The 18,916-nt window shown below is 48.3% G+C and overlaps 6 protein-coding genes across 6 annotated transcripts; 3 read left to right on the top strand and 3 right to left on the bottom strand.

Moving 5' to 3' along the window:
- Positions 1–244: 244 nt before the first annotated feature.
- Positions 245–1,410, bottom strand: N7500_001887 (uncharacterized protein; the record flags this gene model as incomplete). Its single annotated transcript, XM_056673033.1, has 3 exons — positions 245–518; positions 566–772; positions 908–1,410. The coding sequence occupies 3 exons, from the start codon at positions 1,408–1,410 to the stop codon at positions 245–247; spliced, it is 984 nt and encodes a 327-aa protein (XP_056536552.1).
- Positions 1,411–4,883: 3,473 nt separating this feature from the next.
- Positions 4,884–5,642, top strand: N7500_001886 (uncharacterized protein; the record flags this gene model as incomplete). Its single annotated transcript, XM_056673032.1, has 1 exon — positions 4,884–5,642. The coding sequence occupies one exon, from the start codon at positions 4,884–4,886 to the stop codon at positions 5,640–5,642; it is 759 nt and encodes a 252-aa protein (XP_056536551.1).
- Positions 5,643–6,095: 453 nt separating this feature from the next.
- On the bottom strand, positions 6,096–7,223 carry N7500_001885 (sterol desaturase family protein; the record flags this gene model as incomplete). Its single annotated transcript, XM_056673031.1, has 2 exons — positions 6,096–6,876; positions 6,955–7,223. 2 exons carry the CDS (start codon positions 7,221–7,223, stop codon positions 6,096–6,098), a joined length of 1,050 nt encoding a protein of 349 aa, XP_056536550.1.
- Positions 7,224–8,732: 1,509 nt separating this feature from the next.
- Positions 8,733–11,039, top strand: rcoA (uncharacterized protein; the record flags this gene model as incomplete). Its single annotated transcript, XM_056673030.1, has 8 exons — positions 8,733–8,853; positions 9,028–9,109; positions 9,185–9,510; positions 9,577–10,109; positions 10,176–10,646; positions 10,705–10,837; positions 10,888–10,963; positions 11,015–11,039. 8 exons carry the CDS (start codon positions 8,733–8,735, stop codon positions 11,037–11,039), a joined length of 1,767 nt encoding a protein of 588 aa, XP_056536549.1.
- A 2,164-nt stretch (positions 11,040–13,203) lies between these two features.
- On the top strand, positions 13,204–14,843 carry N7500_001883 (C2H2-type zinc finger protein; the record flags this gene model as incomplete). Its single annotated transcript, XM_056673029.1, has 4 exons — positions 13,204–13,938; positions 14,012–14,065; positions 14,151–14,324; positions 14,427–14,843. The coding sequence occupies 4 exons, from the start codon at positions 13,204–13,206 to the stop codon at positions 14,841–14,843; spliced, it is 1,380 nt and encodes a 459-aa protein (XP_056536548.1).
- A 659-nt stretch (positions 14,844–15,502) lies between these two features.
- N7500_001882 (NCBP1 family protein) lies at positions 15,503–18,344 on the bottom strand (the record flags this gene model as incomplete). The annotated part of the gene is made up of 7 exons (XM_056673028.1): positions 15,503–16,362; positions 16,418–16,599; positions 16,657–17,552; positions 17,611–17,878; positions 17,935–18,041; positions 18,125–18,219; positions 18,284–18,344. 7 exons carry the CDS (start codon positions 18,342–18,344, stop codon positions 15,503–15,505), a joined length of 2,469 nt encoding a protein of 822 aa, XP_056536547.1.
- Positions 18,345–18,916: the final 572 nt, after the last annotated feature.

Here is an 18,916-nt window from a genome sequence, read left to right as displayed (position 1 = left end):
GGGCCGAGTCTTGGCGTGTATCAGAGCTTTGGGAGGTAAGAACAATGAAAGGAGACAAAAGGACAGGTGGTATTGACTCGATGTGGAAACCCACTTTTGATCAAAGATTTAGAGTTCCTCTATGCGAGGCTACAGGTATAGGGGAAGAAAGGAAGAAAGAGAGAGAAAAGATTTCGAGAGACCGTTGTGATGGAATGATACTGCACCGGACACGCTAGAGACATATATATCGCTCACATTGTGCTCACACCCCGTCAGTACCACTCCCTGATAGCACAGCCAATCTAGCCTGTTCATCTTTGACACGGAGAGAAAAACCTACGATGATTTCAGCCAGATCCCTCATGTGAGATTTCTTGCCGATATCCCATGGACCGTACTCGTGCAAGTGGAGGAATCTATTCTCGGGGTAGCTCTTCAACCCTTGAAATTCTCCCTTTAGGAACTTTACATAGTCCTCGTGGTAGCGGGCAAGTGTCAAATACATATCATGTCGATTCAAAGAGATTAAGAGGCGCCTATAGCACTTAGCACGAAAATATACAAATATTCAAACTCCACTTACGTTTCGAATGGATGACGTCGTAGATTCTCCTCATCATTCATGATCCAGCTAACCATTTCTGCGCCTTCTTGCCACTCGACCAACGGATATTGCTTGGGGTCCCGGATTCCTGCCTTTACCTCCACAATAGCAAAGATATCGCTTTTCTTAACTCCCATAAGGTACCTGTCGACATATGCGGTTAATTGGACTTCTCCAAAAGACACGCTACCGAATAGATTACCATTAGGGGACTATTGGCAGTTCACGCCCTGGCCTACGCTGAGTGTCAAAGCGTTGAGAAGGTTGATCACGAATTGGTTCACCTGCGGTTCTCCATCCGCTCTGGAGTACTTGACCCACTTCCTCGAGGCTGCAGTAGACACTTCCGTTGGCACACTTGAAGCGGCAGCACTAGGACTGCGTCCCGCGGTATCTGCTGATAGTTGAAGAGCTTGAGGTCGATCTCGACGCCGAAGTTCAACTGTCTGGGAAGGTTCCTGGGAATCCGAAGCTACTATCGCAAGCTGACCCTGTCTCACTAGGGCGAACATGCTAAGCTTGCGGTCGGTTGGGTACTGGTCTGTTTCGATGTATGAGAGCCACGTCTGTATTGCTTCGTCCCCCTTAACCATCTCTTTGGCTCTGCCTTCAGTTTCTCGGTCGAAGAATTCGGTGATGTTGGAGACCCTCCGAATAATCCTCATGCTGAGATATTCCTTGAACGTGACCTTTGAACCTGGGTGCAGACACTCGAGCTTGCTTGGATTTTTGGTCAGGACGTGGCAACCGCGCGCGCTGGCTCTCCATTGACTGACGGTCGAGGGCACCTTCGGTGCTGGAGGGCGGGGTGAAGGGGGTTCCATGGTTACTTGAAATCTGCTTTTTCTGATGAGTGTCCGTGGGAGAAAGATGAGAAATCAGTCGCCTTTCCATTAACGAAACCAAAGGTTGTTAGCTGACAAAGCGGCACAAACCTCTATGGCTAGGTACTTACCTACCTAGGTAGAGAAACAGGTCTTATTAAGTCACCAGATGAAGTCGTATTAATCTATATAGAAATTATCCTACAACCTCAAGACTAATAGACGATAGTTTAATCGAAAATTCATTGAATAAGACTACCATAAATATTGTTCTATTACTACTATATAAATACATAGGCCTAGGCTGTTGGATGATATTGCTGTTGTCGAAGATAGATAGGTTGGTTTTGAGTATAACGAGACATTATAGGGCTGTACTTAAAGATAAGGAGTACTACATAAAACATTAAATGTGGATCCTGGGCGAGAGATCTTAAGGTTTGAAATCTATATCTTCAAGTTCGTATAGCCCTAAAATTGGTAGTGCTACTTATAGATATAGAGAGAGATATATTTTGTAATACTTTGTGGTGGGGTCTGTATTAAATAGCTAATTCAAGCTCATAGACGTGATAGGGCCGACAAGAGAGCCAATGATAGGATTCGGCTCTTCTAAGGCTATCGGAACTGGCTGGCTCATATCATAACGAATGAAGAGTTCAACTGGTGCCGTTTCGTCATCCGCAAAACTCCATAGCTGAGAATATTGCAAAAGCAAGCTTTCTCCATGTAATGAAGCTTGAATTATTCTTCCATGTTTCTGTCCAGTGTATGAAAGAACCAGCAACTATAAAAAATAAGTGAGTGCTTAAGAAATCTCTAGTAGCTAGGAAGTGTAAGTAAGATACTAACTGGATGGATCGGGTGGTCCCGGAACGGCCGATTGGATGTTCGAGCAACCATCACGGTTACAACAGCACTTACTTCTTGGAGAGTAAGGCAATTCTCTGCATGATTTGCGGGAACATCGGATAAAAGTTCCATAATTGCATGTGGGTTAAAGCTTGGCTGAAAATCTTCTCGGAGACTTAGTATACGCCAATGGTTTCTTCTATTAAGCCCACATAGATCAGGAGCACTATGCTTCCATTTCTTCCTGGTATACTTAGTCCCTAAAAACAGTAGAGTAAAAGAGAAAAAGTAAAGTGCACTAACCTCCGTTCGTAGATAGGTCTTAGATCGTCAAGAGTAGAGTCCCGGGAAAGCCCTCTCCGAGGAAGCATCTGCTGGGATTGAATATGCCAACGTGTCTGTCTGGCATGATCTTCCCAGGCATCCGGCCCATATAAAAGTGTTAATGTATCCCATCTTGATTTAGCGAATTCCAGGGGATTTTCGACCTTAAGGTCATTCTGGACTTCTCGTAAAAGAGTCTGGAAGTCTGGGGGGTTATTAAGCCGTTGAAGAGTCTGTGGAGGATGGTCCGCAGCCATCGAAACCGTATCGAGTGGATATTTTTGAAGCACCTTTTCCGGAAAAGGCCGAAAGAAACATGGATTAAATTGTACAGAGCCGTCACCTGTCATGCTAGCTTGCTGGCTATAGACTCCGAGGCCTTGGAGATCACTAGGGGAAAGAAACCAAGATTCGTAACTCTTAAGTAGTTTGTAGAGTCGCTTAACTTCATCGCAACGCCTGGTCTGGGTTTGTTTATCCATTTTCGTATGAGAGGGGAAGATTCAAGAACCCCGAGAACGAAAGAAAATCAATAGAATTGATGATGAATGGAAGTGACGATGGAGTGTGGTCGTCAATATGTTGGATGGTCAGGTGACCTTAGGCAGGCCACGGAGACGTAGACCTCATTAAAAACATTTTGGGCGGGCACTCTGAGGGCGGGCGACCGTCATCGGCCCTCATTTGCATTAAAAGAGTTGAGCTTCCCCAATTTAGACGTATAAAACTACTAAGTATTCTTAATAAATTATTGTTATTTAGCACTGCTTAGGTTTGGATATTACTTTTATCATTTATTTCTATATTAAGATTATGAAATCTTAAGAAATTGAGTTATATTATAATTAATCATAGTATGTAATAGTGACATTGTAGATTTTCAATCTCTAAGAAAAGTAGTGGTTAATAATTTAAAGGTTGCTATCTTATCAGATGGAATAGATATATATATTCATAGTAGTACTTATATGGTACATACTTTCATTCATACTACTAAGCTGTAACTAGAATACTAAATAATACCGCCGAAATCTGCATACTTATATATCTAAACACCTAGGCAGAGTTCTATGTTTGTCATATTTGGAGGGCCGCCCTCTGAGGGCAAGAAAATCACCGCCCGACCCGCGGGCGGGTTCAAGGCCTACTTACGATGTCGAGGTCGCTAGAGCGCTAGTCGTATTCCTAGGAGTAAACGGTAGGTAGTAAGAGCGATAATCCGTTAAAAATCAAGCAAAAAAATCAGAATGAAACACTTATAGATTTATAAACTATCTAATCGGGGATTCTGAGATATTTCTAGATATTATAGAACTAAAAATTGAGGGTTAGATATTTTCCGTAACTATAGAGAGACGGTATCGTGGATATAAGACTCGGTGAGTTAAATAGTGGTGTAGCTATATAATAGTAAAATTAATATAGCCCCCCTATGAATTTGTCTCCTAGCTAGAGGCGAAACAACCAGGACCGACCGCCAAATTGATAACACCAGCCTTCGTCGAGGGGACAACGGTCAAGAGTTCGAATGAACAACTATATTTGGTTGGGGCTAGCGTGGTGTATTTTATTGAGGTGAGCTGCTGACTTAGCTGCTTTCGCGTTCTCTCTGTTCGTAATGATCAGGTGATGCTAAGTGAGCGATTCTGATGATTATATAATACTCAGGGGCGTCCACAGGTGCTCAGTTTTACTCAGTGAGCAAAAGCGGCGAGGGTAAGCACTAAAACGGAAAGGGAAAGTCATCTCGCTCGGCCTAAAGTCTGGTGTATATGTAGATCAATTTGAACATATATAGGCTCTTTGCTAGATGTATGTACGGGGTACATGTACAATTTGTATCTTGGCATCAACGGGAATCTCTTGGCACCAAAGTTCCTCGACTGACCCTCGAATTCCCATAATGCCCCGAATCCCCTTTTCTGTCATCATAAAAGCCCAGCGGGAGAATTATCTTTTACCTATACTTCTCAAAGAATGTCGCACAATTGATTCTGCTCGCAATGAACTTCGCTGGCTGCGTGAGCGGGCAGTTCGCGATTGCCAGTCTCTTTCATCAAAGGCGGGATGGAGGAGCCGATTGAAATCTATGTGTCAGAAGCGATCTAGAGGATATCCTCTCCAATATATCCTTGGAGATCAACCATTTGGCGAATTGGAGATTCTCTGTCGAGAAGGCGTTCTGATCCCAAGGTCTGCCTATTACATTTCTAGAAAAGCGATATCTCTTGCTGACACCCTTTCACAGGCCAGAAACCGAATCATATACATATCAAGCGGCTAAATTAGTCCGTCAAATGGCTCAGGGCCGTAAAAAGGCGTCCAATTCTCCCGACAAGGCGAGACCCTTGCGTGTCATTGATCTTTGCACTGGCACAGGTTGCATACCACTTCTTCTGCACGCGTTACTTGCTCCTCATTTCCAGCAGCTGGAGATAATAGGAGTGGATATCAGTTCCACAGCCTTAGCCCTAGCCCATGAGAACCTTGAGCATAACCTGCAACTGGGCCAATTGGCATCCACCGCAGCCGCAGACGTCCGCCTCCATCGCGCCGATGTCCTCGGACACGGAAATGACAATTCAGTACCATCCGCTGAGTCAATACTGCAAACCCAACTTCCCGATTTGGGAGCATTGGACACCGCACTACCCGACCAAGAAAGTGGATGTGATCTATTAATCTCCAATCCGCCCTACATATCCCAAACAGAGTTCCGAAATGGCACCACTGCGCGTAGTGTACGGCGTTTCGAGCCCAAGCTGGCACTTGTACCCCCATACTCAAGCTCCAGGATAGAAGACTGTATGCCCGAGGATATCTTCTATCACCGCATTCTCACTCTGTCACTCAAGTTGAAGGCCAAGCTTACGGTGCTGGAGTGTGGGGATTCTAAACAGGCTAATCGAGTGATTGCTCTTCATAAACGACTTGCTTGTGCGGAATCTGAGAAGTTCAGTGCGGAGATTTGGCCGAGTCGAGAGCAGGATTTGGCTAGTAATGGGTTTCATGTGACTGACGGATCGCGAGCTGTTATCATACAGACACTCCGGTAGCATACACAAGGTGTACCATATATATATATGCATGAATTTTCGGCCTTCAGATGACCAGTGGAAGTTGCCAACGCATTGAAGAAAAGTGTACAGAAAGACTAACCAAGTGCATTCGAGCCACCCATAGAAAAAGAAGAAGAAACGAACATTATGTACAGAATGGGGTAGAATCACCAAGGCAGTGCTGGTGGTCGGTTTTTGAAGTATTAAAACAAATAAGAGATGCACAGGGCGAATTAATGTACTTGAATTAGTGTAAAAAAATGGCACGGGGAACAGCAGGGATGCAAAAGTCCAAAACCCAAAATCAGGCCAAACCAGGCCAAGGAAGCGCTGACATACGGCCCGTCTATCGGGGAGTCAGTAATGGGCCCCGATTGGTCCCCTGCAGTCTAGAACCAAGTAAGCATTGTGAAATCGTGAAGAATGTGATGTAGCCGTCCACGGGTCATTTCAAAGGTTCTTCTTGTCGGAGGAGTAGCTGCGATCATCTTCGCCCTCGACATCCTTGAGAATCGACTCCATCTCCTTGGCCTGTCGCTTCCACTCCTTGTCACCCATCTTCGTCTCTCTGCGGAAGAGTTCTTCGTTAGGCTTGCGGTAGCTGCCACCCAGACGGTCCCACAGAGTGGTAAACTGTCCGTAGTTGTAGTTGAAGTACAAGTGGTGCATGGTGTGGCAGGCAGCGCCGTTCACAATGGGGCTGTTGGCGACATACTCGCCATCATGAATGAAGACGGTCCAGAGGTTGATGAAGCCGAACAGAAAGACGTAGGCGAACTTCTGTAGAGGGAAGATGAAGGGGAAGACGTGGTATGGGACACTCTGGGACCAGCCATCGAGTGGGTGGAAAGCGTGCGAGGCATAAGGGCTGGGCATGATCCACTTGTGGTGAGGCTTGTGAAGAGTCTTGTAGACGCGGGGGTGGTGCAGGCCACGGTGAATCCAGTAGATGAAGAAATCGGTAAAGCAGATAAAGAAGGGGATTTGGATGAGGCTGTAGTACGGGAAGGGCTCGTCGGCGGTGGTGTCGTAGAGTTTAGCATAGCCGCGGACCTCAAGAACAAAGAAAGGAGCCGTTAAGAGGGACATTGGAGGCATTGCGGACATGGCCTGTCTGATCTCCATAGCGATCTGGTTCTTGAGGAACTTGGGGTGATTGTAGGTTGTCTTGTCCCAGATAAAGATGAATGAAAGCGTCGCTACCAAGAAGTAGACGAGGAGACCAAACAGCCTAATTGAATGTTAGTTCTTGTGTTGCGAAAAAAAAAAAAAGTGGCGATAAGAAATCTTGAAGGGATTGGCGCATTACCAAGTAATCAGGAAAAAGCTTGTAAATTGACGGTAGATGTTATTCCTGGGCCAAGCACTCAGGTATGCGTATTTCGAAGGTTCCAGATAGATCATCTGTGTAGCCTGCTCATAGACAAAAGGTTCCGGTCCAAAAAGGGCCATTGAAGTGTTCGCCGCCGCATTGACGAAGGCCGGCAGCGAGATGGACGACGACAGGGAGGCGGGGAGGATTGTTGAATAGAGACGATCACCAATAAAGGTGTCCCATAATTCGAGAATGATATCCATGATTGAGGGCACAGATAGGGTGGGGGGAGGGGGAAGAGAAGAGGAATTGAGAGGTACTTGAAGGAAGCAAAAAAAGGAGATCCACGGCGAATAACAAAATAGTCACACCAGCGCGGAACCGCCACAGCCGTTGCGATGCCACCTCTTAATAAGCCAATTCCTCCAGGGGTGGATGGTCTGATGCGGGATATATAGTTATTTTATGAGTGGACGGTCCTATATGTTGAAGTAGAATATTACAATGTCTTTTTTTTTATCACTTGTACCTCTATGGATCTATGAATCTACGTTGTACGGAAAAGAGAGTAGAAGCTTAAAAAAGAAGAAAAGAACACGGATGCCCCTGGTTTGCCACAGTCGATACCTTAATGCCTTAATGCCTGCGCCATACTGTGGCTAATCAGGGCCTTATAAGTCAGGCACAAAACAAATACTTAGTTACATTGGTAACTAGTTAATTACAGTGTACTCCGTACTCCGTACGGAGTACGGAGTACAGTGACCAGACATAAGTAATTGTATCTTCTTTGCCCGCCTTCACCACCAACACCGCCTTCCTAATCCATGAATTGAACCGTCCTTAAATAGCACTGGGAGCTACTTCTCTTAGAGATAAAGATTGCATTTCATATTTCTAGACCTTATAGTCTCGTCCTTTAGCTGCACGCTATACCAAGTAAAGATAACTGAAATGACGGGAATTCTTTTGACTGGCAGAATATTACATAATACAAAGTGTGTGGGGCCAGGACGCAATTACATCCATACTCATGTCCAGTCGCTGTAATTGTACAAATTGGTACTGCACGGGCCAGTTCCACTTCCGCTTCCCGTACTCAGAGGTACCTCCACTGCCCGCACTTGCGGGTGTAGATCCAAGTACATATTTCCTGGTATTTCGGGTATCTTCAGCCGGAATACAAAATACAGGTTTTATTGAACATTGAAACCTCGCGATCTGGACCCATCCAATGTACTACGGAGTACGATGTACGCATTGACAAAGTACATTTGTACTTTGATCTCAAACTCCCAGGGCTATCTTGTCTCATATCTGTATATATACAGTACTGATCTCTAAATGTCTGATTGAACGATTTCTTTCATTTAGTGTTCCATGTTATACGTTATACATATAATGTGCAAGATTAGAAGGTAGTCCACGGTACCCGCGCTTCTCGCCTATGACCTCGCTTCTCGCGTCAAACCACTACCGCCCTTCCCCCAAACTCAAACCTTCCCGCTTTAAAGTGTCATCTGCCAGCCTCTTCCACCCCTCTTACCGCTACACCCCCATTCTCATCCCCCAGCTTATATTGTACCGCCCACTATCGCTGTGGCTAGCTGCGCGGTGCTATCCACCAAGCATTGAAGCCTCAGTGATCAAGATCATTGAGTCCAGGTCAAAACCTTGGTTGCGATCCCATTCGCTGACCTAGAGCTGCCATCCGAACGTCCTTTTTGTCCTTCTGTGACTTGTGAAAATCAGCAAGAAAAAAATACCCCAACATGTACAACGCTCATCGCGGGATGGTGCCCGCTCCCAACTCCCGTCTGACGGAGTTGCTGGATCAACTGCGCCAGGAGTTCGAAAGCCAGTCGCGAAACACCGGTGAATTCGAACATCAGTGTATGTTTCCCTTCCAACATATGGTTACCTCCCTCCTATGCCCAGGCCATTTGCGCTCCAGAGCTCTCCTCCTATCCAATCATTTCATATAGCTGTCAGCTCATTTCCCCAATGACTGCAGCTCCATGGGTTCCGACATTCGCTGAAATGTTATCTAACTGACAGATCATGCAGTGACTGGTCAACTCCAGGAGATGGAGATGATCCGTCAGAAGGTCTATCAGCTGGAACAGGCGCAGATCAAGATCAAGCAAGAGTTCGTCCCTTTGCCTCCCTGGAAGCTTGAGTAGTCCTTTCTGACATCGCATTTCCTTTTTTTATTTTTTTTTAGCTATGAAGCTGAAATCCGAATGCTGCGACATGAACTCGAGTCGCGCGGCGTGCAAACTATCCCTTCCCACATCGGCGGACCCGCTGCGGCTCACACAGCTCCTTCCCAGGCTCCTCCACCTGCCTTGGGCCACGGCCCCAGCAATCTGTTTGGCGGTATCATGACCAACCCACCAGGTAGTGGCCCCGGTCTTGCCCCTTCCCTCCCCCAGGATCAGCAGCCTCCCCAGCATCCCCTTCAACAGCCTGCTTCGGTCGCTCAGCCTGGCGCGCCGCAACCCCAGCAGAGCTCCTTTGGAGGATACCCGGCTGGCGCTGCTGTGAACGGTATGTCATTGTGTTTATGAAAATCGTCGCCCAGTACGCTGACTTGTTGGATTGTTCGTCTCCCAGGCTACGGGCCTCCTCCGCCTCCTACTGCATCCCCGGGCCCCGGTAAAGGCCGTGGTCGTGTTCCCCCCGGCCCAGGTACCCCCCAGCAAACGCACATCGCCTACCCGGATCCTCGTGCATCCCCTCAGATCCCTCGCCCTACTCCGAACCCTCCTCTCGGCCGCACAGCCGAGCGTCCGGGAAACATGCTGGCAAATTGGAACCCCGATGATCTGCCTCCGTCGCAGAAGCGCGAGGGTTCCGATTGGTACGCCGTGTTCAACCCCGAGGTCCAACGTGTCCTGGATGTGGAGTTGGTGCATCATTTGAATCACGATAGTGTTGTTTGCTGTGTGCGCTTCAGTCGTGATGGCAAGTACTTGGCTACAGGCTGTAACCGCTCGGCTCAAATCTTCGACGTGACCACCGGTCAGAACGTGGCCACTCTGCAGGATGAGAATGTTGATAAGGACGGCGACCTTTACATTCGCAGTGTTTGCTTCAGTCCGGATGGAAAATACCTTGCGACTGGTGCTGAAGATAAGCAGATTCGGGTAAGTCTTAGGGCTATATGAAATCAGCAGCGTATGGGATCACTGACTGAATGCGATTGGTTCTAGGTCTGGGATATCAACCAGCGCACGATCAAGCATATCTTCAGTGGACACGAGCAGGACATCTACTCTTTGGACTTTGCTGGCAACGGTCGATTCATCGCTTCTGGCAGTGGAGACAAGACCGTACGCCTTTGGGATATCCTCGATGGCAAGCTTGTCTACACCCTTAGCATTGAGGATGGTGTCACTACCGTGGCTATGTCTCCGGATGGCCGTTACGTGGCTGCAGGTTCGTTGGATAAGAGCGTGCGCGTCTGGGATACTACGACTGGATACCTGGTGGAGCGCCTGGAAAACCCAGATGGCCACAAGGACAGTGTCTACTCGGTCGCGTTCGCGCCCAATGGCCGTGACCTTGTCAGTGGCAGTCTGGACAAGACTATCAAGCTCTGGGAGCTTACCGTTCCCCGGGGCATGCACCCCCACAGTGCCATCAAGGGCGGCAAGTGTATTCGTACATTCGAGGGCCACAAGGTTAGATCTGATCTCGCTTTGAGAGATGGACAGAAGCTAACTTCAAACCACAATTTAGGACTTTGTTCTCAGTGTTTGCCTGACACCGGATGGTGCCTGGGTGATGAGTGGTTCCAAGGACCGCGGTGTTCAATTCTGGGATCCGGTGACTGGAAATGCCCAGATGATGCTTCAAGGCCACAAGAACTCTGGTGAGTTTCAACGTTTGCATTGTCATCTATACTTCTCTAACTCCATATAGTCATCTCCGTTGCGCCCAGTCCTACTGGCAACTTGTTCGCGACCGGCAGTGGAGACATGCGTGCACGAATCTGGAGGTAAGTGTTTTTCCTGACTGTATTTCAGATCATAAGCTGACTCCTCTATAGATACTCGGCGTACACTGGACGATGAAAGGGTTGATCCTTTGGGCGTATGATGTTTTTGCTTTGGTTATGGGCTTTATTTATGTTGAACTTGTTTCTATTTTTTTTTACCCTATACACCTTGGTGTATACGTGCACACCTTTTTTCAATTCCAAAATTGCCATTTTCTACATTGCCTGGTGTATTATGTTTTGTAGTAGACGTAAAAGGTCACACGGACACACATTCTGGAACGAGCTGAATTTCATCCCAACAACACCATCCCTGTCCGTCTGAATCATCACAGAGCCTCCGAACATTCTTCGACTCCGAAATACTCTTGAATACGTTGAGCCGAACATTACCTTATGGAAAGATTGGTAATATACACCTCAAGTCCCCCTACGGAGATGTACATGCTGATCCAAATCTCATCAAAGCATGCTTAATGGGGGCGTATATGCAGAGTCTAGATGCCGTCGCCTATTCAGGAAGTAGTTCGTGAAGACTAGTCGCATCCCTGCAGGAACCATTCTCAAGTCCCGATACCTCACCTTGACGCAGGACGTGCAGGGTTACCACTCGTGTCAGATTGCCATGGCTGTCACTTTTCGGACCGTCCCCCAGTCTGGAGCTTAGATCATGAGTGGTCATGATCGACATGGCCCATGGGCCAAGCCATTTGGTGCACTTTAGGGGGGGGCGCAAAATATCCAAAACATCGAGACTAGACCAAAGCCCGTGCTGACTCCTCCTATGGGGGCCACAATCGACTCCCACCTGGGCATCCACTTGCCCCAAAAAAGAGAGAGAGAGAGAGAGACAGATCGCACTGGCCGGGAGAAAGACGAGTTGATTGGCTCTTCGAGGAGGAAATTTAGATCACCGGACTGAATTTTCCAGGGCCATAGGCGGCTAACTGGGATATTTGATGGGCTGAGATCGGACACTATTGGCGACTATCGGGATGGCGCATCCTGGTACTCGTAATTACGGCCGAGCTGGCCATTGAGCGATTGCTGACTCCGAGATCGACTGAATAATCTACATGTCGACTGCAGGTCGATCACGGTCCACTTGGGAATTCCGCGATTTGAAGGCCCGGCCCGTCTCCTCGAGGGGAAAGATGCACAGCACGATGGGTTTGCGTGTTTCCTTTCTTTTTTTTTTTTTTTTTGAGATTGAGTCTGACAGATGTCAGTCTCTTCAGCAATATCAATTACAGGAGTGTACAAAATACGGGGAAGCATGGGAAGTATAAGGGGAAGTTTGATCCAAAGGCTTTCGTCGCCAGTCGCGGCTGCGAGTATATTTTCGTGTGACTGACACACATTTTCACACCGAATGTGTCGAAATACATTACCACTAATGAGAATTACTATTCCTCGTGGTACAGGAAATCGATGCGTCCAAAGCAAACCATGCATCTCATGGACCATGCAATGCACCTGTATGCTCCAATGCTTCGGGGCTTCAGGGCCAGGGCTTTCGGGCTTCAGGAACCCCAGGAACTCCAGTTCGTCCCCGATGGATTTGATTTATATTTTAATTCCCGGTGGAGTCAGGTCGCCGCAATCACCCAGGATCCCCGGCCCACGGAGATCGTCGAATCAAACACTTGGTATACAGTACGGAGTACGCATTGCATGTATCTCTGGACTTGAACTGCCTTTCCTCCCCCCTTTTTTTTTCCTTGCCATTTCCCTAAACGTCATACAGGCGATCAGAATGGGGCTTTTCGACTCTCTTTTCACCAGCTGACTCCATTCCCCCTGTCGCCCCCGCCATTGCATTGGGGCCCTGGTATATCTAGATCGGGAGGCGCCACGGTCGATGCGGAAGATCATCGCTAGTTGTCAATCATTATATTTCTCACTCTTCAGGGCATGACCTGCATATATTTGCTATTTCCTTTCCCCTCATATATAGATTCAGATCTATAGACTGATTACGCTTTGGTCGGCCTGTTTGTCTATTTTTCCCTATCCTTGCTTCTTTTTGAAAAGCAACTCGCTGCCAGCCAAAACCCAAATACCACCGGGGATTGGGTTTCAGAATATAGTCAAAGACTGCACAAAATAATCTCACCCCAGCGCATCCTGAGGGCAGGTATACATTGAGATACATTGGTGTCTGGTGGGAGATCCGGAGGGAGCAGGTATCCTTGCCTTTCTGAAAGATACTGAGGGGAAGACCACACGAAAAGTGAAAGATGGAGACTGCAGAGCCTGTCTCTTATGAGTTCCCCGGCCACGCCGTGGGTGCGTTTGCACACAGACGTCCGATGGACTCGACCCTGAACCAGAGCTTTCCCTTCTATTCACATCAAACAACGCCATACTCGTTGCCTTACCAGACCTCGAGTAGCTTGCCTTACAGCTTCGCCCACTCCGTGGGTCACACACATACACACCCAAATCCCTATCAGCAATACCATGTCCCTAGTCAGCACCCGATACAGCCGCAGCCACTGCGCCTCACAACGGAACAACCGTTGCAATCTCTTCCAGAGATTCGCCCAGCGAAGAACGCCATCAGCCAGACAGTAAAGTCTACTCCCGACCATGGTACACGGGTGCAGCTTTCAAATGGAGGCCACAGTTCCCCAGTCGGCACAACAGACGAAAAGCAAACACCCGCTGACATCGCCTTCTCGACCAACGTGGATGTCCTGATGAAGGCAATCCAGGCGAAGCACGCTCCGTCACCGACCCAGCAATCACTGCCACCTCTCCAGCATCTGGCACCAGCATCACAAGCCTATCCCACATCCTACCCAACTGCCTCACCGACACCCCCACGCTGCTACCATGAAAACGAAGGCCAGCTATCACGCTCAGGCAAGAAGCGCAAATACAACTGCACCCTGCCAGGCTGTGGCAAAAGCTTCGCGCAGAAAACACACCTGGACATCCACATCAGGGCACATACAGGTGACAAACCATTTGTGAGTACACAGCATATTCCTGAACAGGATTTGGTGTCAGGATCGGCGACTAATCGGTTTTGAATATGGGTAGATATGCAAGGAGCCCTCATGCGGGCAACGTTTCTCGCAGCAAGGCAACCTCAAGGTAAGCACATCACCCTCCCCCTCAGTTGCCGCAGTATGCGACAACGACGCACGAGGCAGACACTGACCTACGTCCCTAAACCTAGACCCATCAGCGGCGACACACGGGCGAAAAGCCCTTCCAATGTGAAATCTGTCATAAGCGATTCGCTCAACGAGGCAATGTCCGCGCTCACAAGCTCACCCATGATCAATCCAAACGATTCGACTGCCGTCTAGATGAATGTGGTAAACAGTTCACCCAGTTAGGCAACCTCAAGGTAAGGCTCTTTTCAACATTTCCCTTCCTATTCCTCTACGTCAGCATCATTCCCCATACAATATCCTGAACAAACCCAAGCTAACCCTCCTCCCCAAAACAGTCCCACCAAAACAAATTCCATGCAGCAACCCTCCACAATCTAACCATCCGCTTCTCACAAATGGGCGAGAACGGTCCGATGAATATGAACCCCGCAGACCGCGAACTATGGATATATTTTGCTGGGCTGTACAAAAACAGCAACAAGGGTATCAAGGGTCGTGGCAAGGACCGGCGGATCTCGACGACGAAACGATCCGATGCACAGAGTAGTTGTGACTCTATGGATCGAATACAGTCAGTTGAGTCCGAAGAGGGCGTTCCGAAGATGCAGATGCAGATGCAGATGCGTCGCGGCAGTTTTGAGGATGGGTTTTCCGTTTATAATACTTCTAGCAGTGATGGCGATGATGGAGAGCCTTATTATATTGATCGCAGGGCTCATGTTCATGTTCATGGACATGGACATGGTCCTTGAGTGGGTTTGGTTTCGGGTCTTTTTTTTTCTCCAGGGCTTCTTTTCATACTCTTGTATTTGTCGACACACCCCTTTGTGATATCCCCTTTTTATTTCTTGATTCCCCGATGATTCCCATTGTTAATTCTTATTTTGTTCTCTTTTATCTCATTTTCTTCTGGGTATGCAGGGAATCTGAATCCCGCTTGGTCGTCCTTTGATACTTTTTCCACCTCTCTCTTTACTCTTTTTCATTAGGGTTTTATCAAGATGTACACGATTCACGAGGACTTCTCATATGTATTTTGGACTTGGGGATACCCCCGTGCTGGGGTTGTACGGTTGAATCAACAGGATCTTGCTGTAATTTCTTTGCTTTTTAATTCTGTACAACACTTGGTTACGTAGCTCGGCAAGGCGTAGATCAATTACGTCTTGAATGAATTGATCGAGTTTTGGAATCAATCGGAGAGAGTTTTTCATGCCTCTGTTGGGCTTAATTCGAAGAGACCCGGAGTTAGTATACAAGACAGAGCTAGAATAAAATATGAAAAGCAGGGGGGAAAAGGCTGTCCGGGACGTAAAATCATTTATTGAAACACTTCAAAGAGATCGAATGCAAGAATGCAGCATGCAGAATATGATACCTGATCAAGATGGCATTCATATGTGTGACAACTCTATTGAGCATCTGCATCGGCAATATCCAAATCTCCATCCGCAGCATCCTCCCGCTGAGAAACAGGCGGGGCCTGGGTACCGAGGGGAGTAGCGTTAGCCAGAGCATCAGAGATGAAGGCCTCCTCAACAGCAGCCTTTCTCCGGAACACACGGAGCCAGCGACGGCCCCATTGGCGGATGATGGCGTCCTCGGGCTGAGTGCCGCTGCCATCACCGCGCTCCATCTGTTCATCGTTGCTTCCAGCAGCGACGGAGACGATCGAGTCCTCGATGTACTTGAAAAGGGCTTGCATCTCTGCGCGCTCACGAGTGAGGGTCTCATCGATGACGCTAAGCTGGGGCTCATAGAGGCCATGCTGGCGGCGGGCGGCGACGATCTGGCGCATGCGGTTGGTGACCTTGCCGACGGTAGCGGAGATCATCTCGAAGACATGGGGCTTAGAGAGAATTGTTCCTGCCGCGACGGACTCGGAGAGGGCCCATTCAAGGACGGAGAGTGGGGTGAGGATCGTATAGTTGAGCAATTTGTCGATGATGTTGATGGCAATACCAGGTTGATCGACCCAGTAGTCCATGACGGAGCTGATAATTTGGCAGCGGGCGCGTTCAGACTCCGCGCCAATGGCCAGGAGGCGATCTTTGCTGCGTTCGATGCATGACAGAACGTGAGAGAGCGACTTGGATCCGACGAAGCAGAGTGAGGTTACGAAGGCATCTGTCGAGGGGATCTTGGGATCATCGACGCCCTGGCTCTTGGCCTGGTCTTCAATGGCCGTGATGACGGGCTGAATATCTTCGTCGCTAGCCTTCTTCCGAATAAGCTGCATGAGTTCTTGTCCTTCTTTGGAGTATGGTGCCACTGGAAATTCAAGTTAGCATCTGTTTTTGGCTCGCTAATCATGGGGTAAATTTACTTTCGGAGGAATATTTGAAATCTGGTGTATCCTTCTCTTTGCCTGGGGTAATCAACTTGGGATAGGGATCGGGGAGAGTTCCCTTAATGCGCTGGGCGAAGCTAAGCCGAATTTCCTTATCCAAAGCACCTTGAATAAACGCCATTCTCGGGTCGATGGCAGGAAGATCGAGATCGTCGGCCCTATGAGATTGTTAGGTGACTGATGGCAACGTGCGAAACCTGCCGTTCTTTACTTACCACTCGCTCCATTTCCATGTGAACCCGAAGTTGCTCAGATGGTGAGCGAACCAATCCAAAAATCGGTTGCTGAGCTCCAAATCCATTGTCTCCAGGCTGTTGTACAAGAATCGGATTGCACGGCCCAAACTGGGCGCAATTGCTGCAGGGGCAATCTTGCAGCACTCGGTGAGGACAGAGTGATAGTAGACAAGTTTGTGCTCAGACGCTGGCAATTGGAATAACTGCGAGAACACTGCGTCCACTGCCACATCCTCAGGCTTCCACGGCTGCACCTCCCCAATAAGCTCGCGCATGCGGTCGAAAGGCGTGGCACGCTTCACGAATGTGGTAGGAGTGAAATAGCAGTCAATATCGATCAGGAACTTGGCAGTAGCAACACGGTTGAAGTCAAGGAGGTTGATAGTATCAACCAGTGCGTCCCGAATCAGCGAAGAGGAGATGTCTGTGATCGCAGGAACAGTGTCTACTTCTTGGTTGGCATATACCGAAAGGTAAACCTCCGGGAAGAGAGGACGCTCGCCATTCGGTACGGGGTTGGGCACAGTGATCGCGGGGAAAGGAACCTTAACCACCGATTCGAAAGACTTTGGCTCATCGGTTTCGACATCCCGGGCGTCTTTCCAGGGACGAGGGAGACACTTAAGCTCCCAACCCTGGTTGGCTTCGGATTGAAGTTGAGTCTGCATCAAACTGATAACACTTTGACCAGCTGCCTCCTGGTTCTCCTCGGCGCTGAATGAGTTCACCAAATCGACGAGGGCGTGCGGCGTAGATGCAATAATGTCTGTCTTCTCCAGAAGCGCGGAAGCCTGGGCTTCAAAGCCAGAGGCAGGGGACAGCATGACATAAGGAATGGCGAACTGAATGATCTTCACTAATTCGAGGCCAAGAAGCTGGAACAAGCTGTTAGACGAGGTTCATCCATCGTCTCAGGGAGATGTCACAACTTACATCTTCAGAAGAAGCGGTTTGGAGATCGACTGCGCGAGCGAACAGCTCTTCCAAGAGAGGGAAGATACCGTCACCCTCGTACACTGGCTGGAGAATACCCAGGAAGCGAATAAGAAGCTTGACTTCACGCCATGCGCCCATATCAATATACTTCTGCAATGCCTCCGCTGCCTTGCTCAAAACCTCTGATCCAAGCTCGGGCTTGAGACTGTGTGCGACCAGGACCGTGCCGGCGATAAAAGGAATTTTCATGGGTTGTTCGAGAACGCTGCATAGATCCAAGTAAGTAACACCTCACGGTGAACTGAATACACAGGCACGTACAGATCAAGGGAGATGTTGACAAAGTCGCGACGAATTTCCTCGTCATCATAGTTATCCGTGACTGTTTTCGCGATACCCTGAACGTCATCTTCTGCTCTGCGAGCAGCCTATCAATAAGACATAAGCGTTAGCTCATATCACCCATTTGTAGAGTGCAATGCGCGCGGCGGAAAAAAAGAGAGGTCTGTACCGATTCCGCGATGGTCAACAATTGCCGTCGGACCTGGACGAACAATGGCTCCTCATATCTGCGCCTTTGAGGACGGCGATCAAAGTCATCATCATCTGTGAGAATCACGGGCTAAATTAGCGTGTTGTCCGGGAAACTTGTCAGATCCATGTCTCTCACCTCTGTAACGGCGCTTGCGCCCACCCCTGTAGCTGTGGTTTCGACGATCATTTTCGGCCATTGTGTTCTGCAATCAATCCAATAAGCAGGTAAAGTACTAGATTTGATAGAGACAGTGGGTAAGTGGAAAGGTGACAAGCTTAGGAGCTTGAGGTGAATGGGGGAGCTCGGGGGAAATTGAAGTTCCGGACCCGGTGTCCCTGCGATAGTTCTCACTTTATAAGTTAGCTCAGTCTTCTCATGTCTTTTTGGCAGCCTTCTGAGATCTTTCTCAATTGTTTTTTTTATTACCTTCCTTCTCAGCTTCATAACTAGACGGTAGAAAAACGCGAGGGAAAGTGTAAGCTCTACGGACTTTTCGATGTATATATGTAACCAGGGATGTTGGACTACATTCCACCTACTATATACAGTTACGCTGTTCAAGTCTCATTTATTCTTTACGCATCACTACCGAAAAAAAAGAGAAGAGAAAAGAAAAGAAAATCGTCTGCTTGAGAACTGGAATGACATATAGCTCATGGCCGGTAAGTCGGAGGACCGGGGAACCAGCCAAGCCCGATGAATCTGATACAAGGATATTGCGAACAAAAAAAAAGAAAGCAAGGACGCAAAGGGAAGAACGAACGGAGA

The sequence above is a fragment of the Penicillium coprophilum genome (genome assembly GCF_028826855.1).
Source record: "Penicillium coprophilum strain IBT 35676 chromosome Unknown utg000002l_segment0_segment0, whole genome shotgun sequence".
In the NCBI taxonomy this organism is placed as follows: domain Eukaryota; kingdom Fungi; phylum Ascomycota; class Eurotiomycetes; order Eurotiales; family Aspergillaceae; genus Penicillium; species Penicillium coprophilum.
This window is presented reverse-complemented; position numbering and strand designations above follow the sequence as displayed.